Consider the following 13,552-nt stretch of genomic DNA (forward strand, 5'->3'; position numbering starts at 1 on the left):
CCCCTTCCAGGAATCCTGAGAGCTGTAGTTTGTTAAGGGTACTGGGAACTGTAGCTCTGTGAGGGTCTCCTCCCAACTCTCAGTACCTATAACAAACTATGGAGCGCAGAATTCTGGGGGGGGGGGCGCAGCATCTGTTAAAGATCGTTTAAAGCGCACGGTGTGGACCTGCCCTCACCTGCAAGTTGCAGATGAGGTTGCACCCCCTCCAACCAAGTGGGGCCCAAGCTCCCCAGGCCCAGCTGTACCTCCTGAGTGGGCCTTCCTAGCTGCTGGGGCCTCAGCAGGTGTGCCCAGATGGTGCTGGCGACTGGCATTTCCACTTGGCAAGCCAGTCCCAGGGCAGGAAGGCTCCTTGCGCGTTCAACGCGTGTCCTCTTCGGGTCTCCCTTTGCCAGAGCTGCTGCAGCGAAGAGCCAAGGAAGACGAAGGAAAGGATGGCGGCCTTTGCGCTCTTACCGTGCGAGAGGTTTCTCACGCGCCCAGCCTGGGGAAGCAGAGGCGCCATTCTCCGCAGGGGAGAGGGCGCTTCGGCGTCGAGGGCGCCCCCCGACCTGGCGTCCGGAGCAGCGATCGTCCCCAGCGGCCCTCCGTCCGTCCTGCTCGGCAACCGTGGGGAGGGAGGGGGGGGGTGTCAGCTCCTGATCTGCTGGGATCTTGCTTTCCCCTCCCTTCCGGCGCAAAGGAGGCTGCTGCGCCTTCGACTCGCCTCCTCTTCCCGTCTAGCTGGGCTGGCGACGAGCAAGGAAAGCGTCCCTCCTTCCCTCCCTCCCCACGCGCCTTCCCCTGTCAAGGACGCGGCGCAGGCCAAGTCCCCGGGAAACGGCCGCCCGGAAGAAAGGCAGGCGCCCGGATCCGGCCCCGGGGAGGCTGGCGAAGCGTCTCGGGATCCCCCGAGGCCCCAGTCCCCTCCGCGCCATTCGTTACCTCCTCCTTGTTCCGTGGATGGCGAGGCGCGTCGTCGGGGCCCCCCATCCCTCTGCCCGTCCCCTCCCCAAAGGCGCAGCTCTCGTCGGGGGGCGGGCTGGGGAAGATGGGCGCCCACCCCACTCCACCCCGCCCGCTGGAAGGGTCCTCGGGGGCGGCGGCGGCGGCGCTGTGTGGGGGGCGGCTTTGGCGATCCCTCTCGGGCTGTGGCGCCGCCGCTCGGCTGCTCCCCTCCAACCTGGCCGTGACGCAAGCAGAGCCTACTTAAAGGCGGCCGGGAGGCGGGCGGCGAGACACTGAAGGCGACCTCCGCCTGGGCTGCGCTGCGCCAGGCGATCGCCGCCCAGGCTGGCTCGCGGCAGCCGCCCCGCCTGCCAGGCAGCCCGCCCGGCCGTGGGGCAGCGTCCCTCCCTGCGCACGCCGGGCGGCTCGGGCCGGGAACGCGCGTCTCCGCCGCCGCCGTGGCTGACGGAGCGCAGCCGCCGCCGCCGCCGCCGCCGCTCCTGCGCCGCCGCCGCTGCCCGAGCCTTCGCCTCCCGATGAACCGCGATGGGGGAATGGACCATCCTAGAGAGACTCCTCGAAGCCGCCGTCCAGCAGCACTCCACTATGATAGGGAGGTAAGCGGCCCGACGGCTCCCGGCGCGCCTCCCTCGCCGTCGCCCTCTTTGACCCTGCCGGGCTCCTGCGGCGGGGGGAGCTCCACCGGGACGCTGCGCTCCCCTGCGCTCCCTCGCGCGCTCCCTGCCCGCCATCCTAAATGGCATCGCCCTGGAAGGAAGTCCCCTGGATTCCTGCGGGACCGGCTTCCAGGAAGGGGGAGTTGGGGGGGGGGAGAAGCCGCAGCCCAACCAGACACCTTGAAGCACCGGATTTCCCAGCAACCCCCATTCCCAACCCCCTTCGACATTCCCAATTATTTCTTTGGCAAACTTGCTACCGCACAGGACTGCGCTCTCTCTCCCCCCCCACTCCCTCCAAACCCTTCACTGCTTTGTTTCAGAGTTCACTGCTAGTGCACGGGACTCTCTTAACCTTCGATATAATCCATCCCCCCCCCCACTTCCCTTCCCACCCCCGTCGGCTTATTCATTAAAAAAGAAAAGCGAATGACTGAATGCACATTTAAAGGAGACAGAAGATGTGGATGATGTTTGCTGTTAGGTGGCATAATAGTAATAATAATAATAGTAATATTTAGAATGAGTCACTTTCAAAGAGTCATATTATTATCTAGCTGGTGATTGCAGCTGGCAAAATGCAAGGGTAAAGTAAGGACAAGTGAGCTCCCTTACCTTTGATTTGCTTCCCTCCTCTCATTTATGGTTTGATCAATATGCTGCATACCATAGAAAGTGGGAGAGGTGCCACTCTCTTTTATTTGACCGACATCTGTTTTCGGACACTTGAGGTACAGGAGAAAAACACGCACACAACTGGCTGCTTAGAACTGTCATTGTGGTTATAGATTCTCCCCTGTATAAGCCAAAGTAAGATTTGTGCTCAAATAAACCAAGCAAGCATTTCCTTCTGTTTGCTGTAAACATCCGTATGGATAAGGACATTGCTTAGGCAATCATTTTTTGTTTTTTGTTTGGTCAAGCCACTCAAGAAAAGCGGAGAAGTTTGAGAAGGTTGAATGAGATACACGATCAGCACTGGACAGCTCCCCATAATGATTGAAATTAGCCTGCGTTTTCTTAACCTCTTTAAGTTCAAAGAATATAAGAAATGCCATGCTGGATTTGACCGGTGGTGCATTGGTTTGGTTATTTTATAAATTTGTGAATCACATTCACTACTTTAAAAGTGCCCAAATTAATGTAGAATAAAAATGATTCCTAAAAGCTAGTGCACAGCCATAGAGAAAGTGTAAATAAAAATAGCAAAAAAGGGGGGGATAACAAGTAATATCCTGGAGAGGTCTTTGCAAATAAAAATATTTACACTTGTTTGTGGGAAGAATATACAGAGGCAGATTGCTGAACCCCTTCTAGGGCATCAGCAATGCCTTCTAGGGCATCTAATACATATCTAATGGATATCTCTGACTGTGGCCAGACAGGAGCAAGTTGAGCAAGATTATGACACCCATCGTGACTTTTATGGTTTTACCATATAATAATCACACTGTCTCTGAACACAGAAGTTGTGCTTCCGACTAGCTTGGCTAGTGGCCACCAGCAGAGCTATACTCCATTTATGTGCTTTCTTTAAAATAGTAGTGATTTTTTTCAGTATTCCTCTTCTGCCCTGTAAATGTGCACTCATCTAACCTTTGTTTTATAGGATTCTGCTGACCGTGGTGGTGATCTTCAGGATTCTTATTGTGGCCATTGTAGGAGAAACTGTGTACGACGATGAGCAGACTATGTTTGTGTGCAACACCTTGCAGCCAGGCTGCAACCAGGCATGTTATGACCAAGCATTTCCCATTTCTCACATCCGATACTGGGTATTTCAGATCATCATGGTGTGCACTCCTAGCCTATGCTTTATAACGTATTCTGTTCACCAATCTGCCAAGCAGAGGGAAAGGAGGTACTCCACTGTCTTCCTCACTTTGGACAGGGATCAGGACTCCATGAAGAGGGATGACAGCAAGAAGATCAAGAATACCATTGTCAATGGGGTGCTGCAGAACACAGAGAACTCCACCAAGGAGGCAGAACCTGACTGCTTGGAAGTAAAGGAAATTCCCAACCCAGCTATTAGAACCACCAAGTCAAAGATGAGGCGACAAGAAGGCATCTCTAGGTTTTATATCATTCAGGTGGTCTTCAGAAATGCCCTGGAGATTGGGTTTCTGGTGGGACAGTATTTCCTGTATGGATTCAATGTCCCATCCATGTACGAATGTGACAGGTATCCTTGCATTAAGGAAGTGGAGTGTTACGTCTCCAGGCCCACTGAGAAGACAGTCTTCTTGGTCTTCATGTTTGCCGTCAGTGGCATTTGTGTGGTGCTCAACTTGGCCGAACTCAACCACTTGGGCTGGAGAAAGATCAAAATGGCAGTGAGGGGAGTGCAAGCGAAACGGAAATCCATTTATGAAATCAGAAACAAAGACCTGCCACGTATGAGTGTGCCTAACTTTGGCAGGACTCAGTCCAGTGACTCTGCTTACGTGTGAGGCTGTGGCAGAACCAGAAGACTTTGCTGGGGATCACTGACCTACCGCGCATTAGCGTTAGGGAAAGGACATTGCTGAAGCAATCATTTCCTCAAACCACCAAGAAAGCCGTTAAGGTACTTGTTCTGCACTTTCTAAACCAGATACAAAACTGTGTGCTAAATAAAAGACTGATGAAGAGAACAGCTATACAACAACTTCAGTCTGGCCTTACAGCTCAGTTATTTCCTCCCCTGAGTGGTCCATTGCTATTTGTTGACTGGAGCATCTTTTCAACCGTCACGAGGACAAGAAAATTTTCCTAATTGATGGGAAATGTGTCTAGAATGTTATATTGAAAAACGGCAAGGGAGCCATTTCTTGAGGGAGGGTTTGGGGAGGGGGTCATAGCAATATTCATTTGCAAGCATGTCTATAAAAGCCGAGGGAGAGATTTGCACTGTCCAGGCATCTGACCGTAAAGCCTGTTAGTACATCCATGAGCTTCATCTGATGGATGCCTGACTTTACATGGTCAGCATCACACAGTTGATTACTGTGTATGGTTAGCATTTTTCTATCCTTGTTTTTGTACAAAAATCAACTACACAAGAAACGGTAGTGCTGAAAATACTTTTGCCATTTATTTATTTTTTCTTTGCCTGCCTACTTACACCAGAGACCTTAATCATTATTATGCTAGTTGTGATCTACCAAATTCATAAACAAATAAATAAACCACAGCTCCCTGCTATATGCATACAAATGATTGATCTAAAGTTCAGCCAAGTTATGTATTTACCGACAGGTTTGTTTTTTTTTTGGACACATATACCAAAGGAGTAGAATTTATCGCTATTAACTGTGAATATATGTCACCGCCTCTTTGCTCTTATTTATATAAGTGCCATACTTGAAGTTAAAGAATTTAACTGTATTTAGTCAAAGGCTTGGCAAGGGATCCCAACTTGAAACCACAGGGTTTTATATCTACTTTTTATTTTAATCAAGCTTTCCCTTTCCTCTTTCCTTTAGTTACTGCAATGGTGTAAAAAAGCAGCTGATAACTATATTGATAATAAAATAATTGCCTTTTTGTAAAATAGAAAGTTAACTTTCTTTTATATATACATACTATATATAAATATATATTACTAGCATTGCATTGTTATATGAAGATGAAATTTATATGGATATCTATCTAGAACATAGGGATTATTATATTACAGCCTCTTTTATATTCATGGCCTGGATAATATCCAAAACATTTGGATATGAAACATTTATATGATTTTGGGTTGTTGTTTTTTACAATGACATGGTGCTATAGTAGGGCAATGGATTCGGATAAGTAGGAGATGCAGCATGATCCAGAAAATGCAGGTTTTACTATTTGTGTGTATATGCATGTGTGTGTGAATATTATATATAATCTCTCTCTCTTTACCCTTAACTTCCTTATCATTTTTCATAATGTGAGCCCTTCAGGGACAGAGAAGTATGCTTTTCAAGTATATAATTTCAACTACCTGGACGTTGACAGTGTTGTCTGCACACACACACACACACACACACACAGTCACACACACAAGTACATAAACACATAGGAATTTGTTTTGGGAACCCAAAATGTCACTGAAACCAACTTTAAGTAGCCTGGAAAATTTAGATTACAGAAATCATAATATTTCAAAGTATTGATTGCATTATGTTAAATCCCCTGTATGTGAATGGGATCCCCTCCCCTGCTTTCACCAGGACTTTATAGGTCACGGAGGCCATCCCATAAACAATCTAATTGGATAAATTGGCACTTATTCAAGGCTCAGACCATTTTCACTGGGTTGTCTGTATGATCAAATGCATGGTGCATTGCAGTAACTGTGCATATCATCTTGATCTGAGATCCAATTCACAAATTGCCTGGAAGTTGGGAAAGGAGAAGGAGTGCCTCACACTTCTTGCCCCCCCCCGCTTCTACTGTAATGTGTGAAGCAGGTGCACATGATTCCCAACCTTTCATACGAACTATCCCTGACACACCAGGCTTTCCATGACAGAACACTTTTGAAATGCGAGTGAAATTGGTTTTAATCCACATCTAGCTTTCTTTTATATCCTCATTAGTTTGTCAACCTAAAATCAGGCCCAGCCCAGTCCATATCAAGGAATCTCCTCCTCTGGATTGGGGTGGGAGTAAAATCAGATTTGAATATGGATATGTCGTCTGCTTTCAATAGAATGTACATGCGGCCATTTCCACCCGCGTTTTGGTGCAACTAGCCATGTGTAACTAACTACACAGGGCTATTGTTTATTTATTTATACAGTGTCTTTCCTTAAATGTTCAAGGCAACTTGAGCTGCTTGGGAAGCACAAAGGACAGGGATAACCAGTGGACTAGATTGGTCTTAAAAGCTCAGGGCACAGCTGAGTAATCCATAACTAACGGATAGGAAACTGTTAAGACTGAACACATTTTATTGTTATTGATGAAAACAAGGCTGTTTCCATTTTAGAATGGTCTTCATTGTTTGCTTCACATGAACATATGCTTGCCTGTTGAAACAGACAAGCTTCGGCAGTCAGTTTGCATTTATTTCAATGTACATTTCTTTGTAGAATTCTGAAACAAAACCCCATTGACCACTGTATTGTGCTTTACGCTTGTAAAATCTGACCACCTTTCAGTGCAGAGATGTCATTGCAATTGTGAAAATGCTTGGAAAATTCAGGGCATGCCACTCAATGCCATAGTTGTTTATTGTAGGCAGCTACTTCTATCAGACTAAAGCTGAAGTGCTGAAGTTGGATCCCAGTCCATGGAACAATGTCATTCTTACTTCAGTGAAGCTAATGTGGGAGCAGCACTTGGTGGATTGAGTCTGAAATCAATAATCCTAAATACACTTGCTGGGATGTAATGCCAGGCTGGTTCACACATGTGTGTATGTCCCTTGTGGACATTGTACACCTGAAGACTGGCCACTTACCAGTTTGGGACCCGACTCCACTGAAAAGTGTTGTGCTTTGAAGTGGTATTAAAACGCCCCAGCAGCTGTGTTATGTTGTATGAACTATTCACACATGCAAGCCAGTCAACAAGTGGTGCATGTGTGAATCAGGTCATCCACTCTAATCAGCTTGTGCTACTTTAAAGTAAGTGCATTTAGGATTGCAGTGCCAATTTGCTGCTTAACTCTTTCTGTCTCTTATAAATAATGGTCATCATGAGGTTGCTTCAACATGTGAGGTAGAGGAAGGATATGGGCTGCTTTAAAACATGCCTTTTTCATTATCGTTTCATTAAAATGAATGGTTTTTAATTGATCATGGATCCTTCCCTCCATTTGAAAGTACTTGTGACTGTTTCAGTGCATACTCCTACTATCTAATAATATGTAACTGCAGAGCATGAATGTTATTTTTAGAAGGCAAACATGGCAGCTAAAGATCTCCATCGGTAGTATAACAAACTCCTAAAGAATATTTTTTATACATAGGCAAATCTGATTTTCTTTTTATACACCACTGGGATAACCTTAAACAGCTCCTTTACATGGGAATTACATTATTGGTACTAGTAGTAATAGTAGTAGTATTAGTAGCAGCAGCAGTGGTAGTGGTAGTATTAACAGAAGCAACACTAGCCACAGTAATAGTGGTAGTAATAGTATTAGTAAAATAATAAGTAAACTGTAATGCACAATAAACAATAGGCTGTGTAGAAAGAACCTACTTAAACTCACTGACGTCAGTGGCTAAATACCAATGGATTTCACTAGTTCTGGATCATGCTCAGCATAATTAAATGTGTACAGATTCCATAGTGTTAGGTCCATGTTTTAAGTTCTCGGTAGTATATGTAGAAAATAATGGTGAAGGCATGCCTTGAAACCTGTCAGACGATACATTTCAATGCTTTTAGTGAAAAGCACAAAAAGGGTAAATACTAAAAAGCAATGCCGGTGACTTTTATTTTTCACTACAGCAGCTTTTATATAGGCGATGCACATCTTGTTTACGAGATTGGAAACATGCAAATGGATGGGAATAAAATGGAATATTAACATGAGCCAATTGTGCAAAAGTGTTTGCGTGCATGGAATACTACAGTATTGTTGTTCATGGAAACTCACAACCCCATAAATTTTGCTAAAAACTCCAATAAATACATATGTATATAACAAAAACAGAATCTTATTTCAGTGGCAGAAACAATAGCAAGTTGCAGCTGGGATTAGAAGCAGATTTGGAAATTCTGGGTTAAGCTAACCATGGTGGCCATAAATACCCACATAACACCAACCGTGGTTAGTTTGGAAACTGTGATAGGGAGGGCGGGATGCCTGTGTGGAAGGAAGGAGGGGGGAAGGAACACAAGGGGGGGGAAGAGTTAGGGTATTAGGCTCTGTTACAAGCTGCTTCAGCACCAATTTTTGGAAGGCACATATAAATCAGTACAACTTGCTTCCAAGTAAAGTTAACTCAAAAGTTTACCATACCAAACTACAATGAAATTGATCTATTCATTTTTTCCTCCATTCATTACATTCAGTGTGATGTTCCCTGCTCTGAGGAGGCTTCATAATATAACTTAATACAAATCTGTTCTAAGCAGATTTGATGCTATGCTTATGGTACATTTCTGTTGAATGAAAACCTTAAAATGTGTGCTGTGGGTGGGGGTGGAGAGGTTGCTTCTTGAACTAGAGAGGAGTTCAAATTTCAGACAAACATTTATTGTTTGATAAACGCTTATGTTGTTTGTTTTAAAGCTAATTTTTATTGGGAACCTGTAAGGGATTTACTAATTTTGCCTTTAACTATAATTAAGTAGCATAAAGCAATGACAACAACAACAACAACAAAGCATTGCAATCTCCTGCTTGAATAATCAATGCATAACGTACTGTGTTTTGAATTGGATGCTCTGAAAATTGGTCAGGATTGCAGAAAATGTATTAGGATGAAGGGTTATGATGAGAAGAAGATTAAGGAAATTTACAAAATATCAAAATGGGGAAAGAAGGATTTGTTGGCATTAAGGGGGGGAAAGAAAGAAAGAAAAGCAGACAGGATATAGGCTGACTTGTCTTTACAGTGTCCTTGCTTTCGTGACCTCCATCAAATTATCTGTGTGAGACATTAACCCGTGTCATAACAGACATTAGTGAGGAACTGTACAAGGATTCTTGTATTATCTCTAATATAAGAAAAAACTGTTTTGAATGTCATTTGGCAAAAGTTGTCCATATACTTCCCAGACTGTATATTATATTACATTATTGTCCGATTTGAGGCTGGGCAAGTTGGGGCACTCCAGAGGTTGTTAAGGCTACAAGCTCCCATCGTTTCTGATCATTGACCATGCTGTCTTGGGCTTGTGGGAAATGGAGTCCAACATCTGGAGGATCACAGGTTTCCGAACGCTGGTCTAGAGAGTCCTTAAGGCCACTTATGAAAACAAGTTCCCCCATATGTGATTCAATAATAGTGTTTCCCAAATTTGTTTTTCCTTTCCAGCTGTTTTTATACTACAGTTCCCTTTATTCCTGATCACTGGTCCTACTAGCTAGGGATGATGGGAGTTGTTGTCCAAAAACAGCTAGAGGCCCAAGTTTGGGAAACACTGTTCTAGAGGTTGAGGTCCAATGTGTCAAGGAACATACGAATCTGCCTTATCAGACCAATGGTCTATCTAGCCCACAGTATAATCCACAATGACTGGTAGTGTGGGGAGACCTTTGCAGGGATGTGAGAATGCAGCACATCTCTTTGTCGTCTGGATACAGACACACATTGCTGCCCTACAGGATTTGTACACGTGAAAGCAGTCCACCCATGGACAGGAGTGAAGTTCCAGGTTTAGTTAATTAACAATACGGTGTCAGGGCAGATTGCAATAGGAAGACAGAATATACAAACAGAAAACAAGATAAAACCTTTACTGCTAGAAAGCAAGAAAAACTGTTTCAGATAGAACCAAACAGTTTAAATTTGATAAAAGAGGTAGGTCCTACAAAACAAAATATCTTGTTTGTTAAAGGCCAGGATGGGGAGGTGTATCTTCAGCATATGTCAGAAGTTGTACAAGGAAGATACTAAACACATCTCCATGGTGGAGGGAGTTCCACAGAGAAAGCCCTCTCCCAGGCTGGCATTCCCACACTTCTGAGGGTGGTGGAGCCACCAAAAGACCCTCTGCAGATCTTAACACCCAAAAAGGTCCTCAGGGACTGCTGCATTTGGTACCTGTTGAAGTTTCTGCATTGTCTGTAGAACACATTGTAATAGTCCCATCCAGTTGTGCTTTCCCTGCAAATTTTCATGAAGTGTGAAGCTTTGATATCTACCCCACTGAAGTGAGTAGCAGCCATTCAGTTATATGGGAGAAGTTCAAAATTGAAGGACACTATGACGGCGAGGGACAACCTGTTCTCCTTGTAGTTCCATTGACCCTTGTACTTTAGAATCAAGCTTACTCTTATTTACAGCTCTGCTGGATCCTATTCCTTGGTCACTCTGCCTTCTCCAACCAGGTGTCCTCCAAAAGTTTTGGGCTACATCAGTCTTGGGATGATGTGAGCTGTAGTGAAAAACATCTGGAAGGCACCAGGTCTCAGAAGACTACTCCAGAGTCTGAATGGGAAGATTGGAAGAAGGGGGTGGGATTTTGCAAATTGGTTTCTACTGTTATCCTGTTCTTACTGACCGCTAAAGCAAACACTGTTACCTTTGCTAAGTGAAGTTCTACATGTGATTAAATGCTTCAAATTCATCTTAACCATCACTTGGGGCATCCTGGTACAGTTCCTCTGTGCATGCAGGTTGCTTGAGTCACCTGGATTGATTTACTCTGCAGGCATTTTATGATGGACCTTTTTTCTGCCACCACAGGCCAAAGGGCATGTTATGATGGACTTGTTATGATGGACTCCCAATGTACGTAATTTCCTTTGTTGAAAATCAGCTGCTGTGTGTGTGTGTGTGTGTGTGTGTGTGTGTGTGAGAGAGAGAGAGAGAGAGAGAGAGACAGAGAGAGACAGAGAGAGAGAGAGAAAGAGAGAGACAGAGAGACAGATTGGAATTGTAGCCACAGTGCAGGGATAAGCCCTTTGTCCCTGCACCAGTTGCCTGCTTTAAATCTCCTTTGAAGCTGCGATAAGCCACAGAAGAGAAAACCTAAAGGCACAATTGTATGTCTGTGTGTTCCGTCTTCTGCTGCTAATAGAAGCATGTGGGGGGTGGGAGGGGATCTATATTGGGCATGGGGGGAAGCATAAGGCCCCTTTCTCCCTGTCACATACTCCAAATGCCTGACTGCATTTTAAAGAAGAGGTTTGTGTGGTGTGTTCCACTCATAAGATTCCAAACATCATCACCATTGTTATGAATGAATCACCTTTCTTCCAAAGGAGCACAACAGAAGGTAAACAATGAATTCATCAATGAAAAAAACCACCCACATGCAAAACTAAATAAAATAAACACAGATTTATATATTACTGTCATGATCTACCATTTTGTGTAGTTGGGACCTATGTTTTGGACCACTTATGCTCAATCTGTGGAGAGTTGATGGATGGAGTCTCCTATGTTTGTGCAGCGGCATAGACTACAGGGCTTTTTGGTCTTTTCTAACTGCATTCTGGTTCTGTGACTAACTCACAGAGCACCTAGACAGAAGAAAAGCTATTTTGTCATAAATCAGAAAGGAATGGCAACTGAAAGTTATGGTCTTGGTAACACACGTGCTGGAGATAGATCCCCTCTTTTCCAGAAATACAAAACACATTTGCAAATTTGACAGTGATGCTTGGCATTGTCTTGGGTACATGACATAGGTGCCAACTCCCTGGGTGCCTGAGCACTCACAAAATTCCCCATGAAGGGGCCAGGCACCCTCAAATTTTGGTGCCAGGGCCTTGCACGCTGCATGGCACCCATGGCCCTGGGCACCCACGGTCACAGGGCCAAGTTGACACTCCTGGTACATGATGAAAACATTTATTGTGTTTTGGTGATTTCAGAGACACCAAAGTCTGTGCTGAGGTGTCTGTCTTTGTTGTTTATGATAGCATATCTGCATAGGAATTCCCCTGAATAATTTTTTAATGCTATTTTTTATTGGTAGCAAACAGATGAAGGGCAAGCTTCTGTACATACAAAAGGCAGTGAGATTTCCGCCCCACTCACATGGAAGCCCATTGATGCAAGAGCTCCGTGTCACATTGGCTTTGAAAGGATAGGGAAAGGGACCATTGCATTTGCAAGAAAAACAAATTCCTTGAAACCAGAGTAAGCACATATTTTCATACACAAAGGATGGAACTTCAGTGAAACCAATTTCAGTCTGTCTGATTCCCCTCCCTTGCAACTAATTAGATGTTCCTTAGCAATTTTATCTCTTAGGTTTTAAGGAAAGCGGGTCATATCTCACTTATCTTTAAGTGAAATTCTGTTTCAGAAGGAAGCAGAAACTGATAGGAAATGAAATCTGATGAGCAGAAGAGGATTAGCGTATAAATGTGTTTACAATGATTTCAAAGCAATCCACAGTTTTAATCTAATATCTCTCTATATCTGCATCTATCAGACCTGTCAATGCTTAGATAACTGTGCTTACAAATGACGTTGCTGAGTGTTTATTGGTTATTTAGGATCAATGAAGTTCAAGAGATTATGTTGAATCCTGTTAGGTAGAACTGAGGAGTGGACATAGGATGATGTAGGTTACACTCTGACCATGCTGTGGTTCTGCATTGTATAGCTGTGTGTACGTATGTGTGTGTTTTAATTCCAGTGATTATAAGCCAGTGCAACCAGCTGGTTTACTAGTTTTTGTGTTAAATAGGGCTTAAATAATTATGCACAATATGACCGAATCTATGTGGCAATTTTTGTTTGCCTATTTTTAAAGCAGTTTCTATTTTTTTTTGTATGAAACTTGTATATCCATTTTTTAATTATGAAGAGTGCTTTATCTCATTCATGCTCACAATGAATCTGTGAGCTGATTTCCCCCCCTTGTTTTAAAGATGTGGGGGGCAGGGAGAAGATCATGCTAAGCTAGGGTCTCTTGGCCTGCAATCACACCAAGCAGCACAAAGCAGGCTGGCAGGCAGACACACAATGGCACCACCCCATTTCCTACAGTAGAGAAAGGCAATTCCATGTGTGCCTTTGTAATCTTGGGGTTGCCACTTCCATTCATATGAATGGGAGCTTTAGCACATACAAAACGGTGGGTGCCTCCAAATATAGAGCCACAGCATTGTGAAACATTCCACTTCTCTAGCCACTGGAAAAGGTGTAGAAAAGGTGAAGCAGAATGACCAGAGGGGTGGAGCTCTACCCCATTATGAGGAAAGATTGCAGGGGTGGACTTTGGTAGTATGGCACCCTGCGTGAGGACAAAATTTCCACCCTTCCCCCCCCCCTATTTTCACAATAATTCCTTTTGGTACTTTGAGTAGATGTCTTTTACCTTTCACCTTACCATATAAATAT

The 13,552-nt window shown here is 44.4% G+C and overlaps 1 protein-coding gene across 1 annotated transcript; it reads left to right on the forward strand.

The window, feature by feature from the left end:
* Positions 1–1,241: 1,241 nt before the first annotated feature.
* GJD2 (gap junction protein delta 2) lies at positions 1,242–8,114 on the forward strand. The gene is made up of 2 exons (XM_083619491.1): positions 1,242–1,547; positions 3,217–8,114. Exons 1-2 carry the CDS (start codon positions 1,477–1,479, stop codon positions 4,058–4,060), a joined length of 915 nt encoding a protein of 304 aa, XP_083475617.1. The 5' UTR covers positions 1,242–1,476; the 3' UTR covers positions 4,061–8,114.
* The last annotated feature ends 5,438 nt before the right edge of the window (positions 8,115–13,552 follow it).

This window comes from Podarcis filfolensis (assembly GCF_964270895.1).
Source record: "Podarcis filfolensis genome assembly, chromosome: 1".
Taxonomy (NCBI): domain Eukaryota; kingdom Metazoa; phylum Chordata; class Lepidosauria; order Squamata; family Lacertidae; genus Podarcis; species Podarcis filfolensis.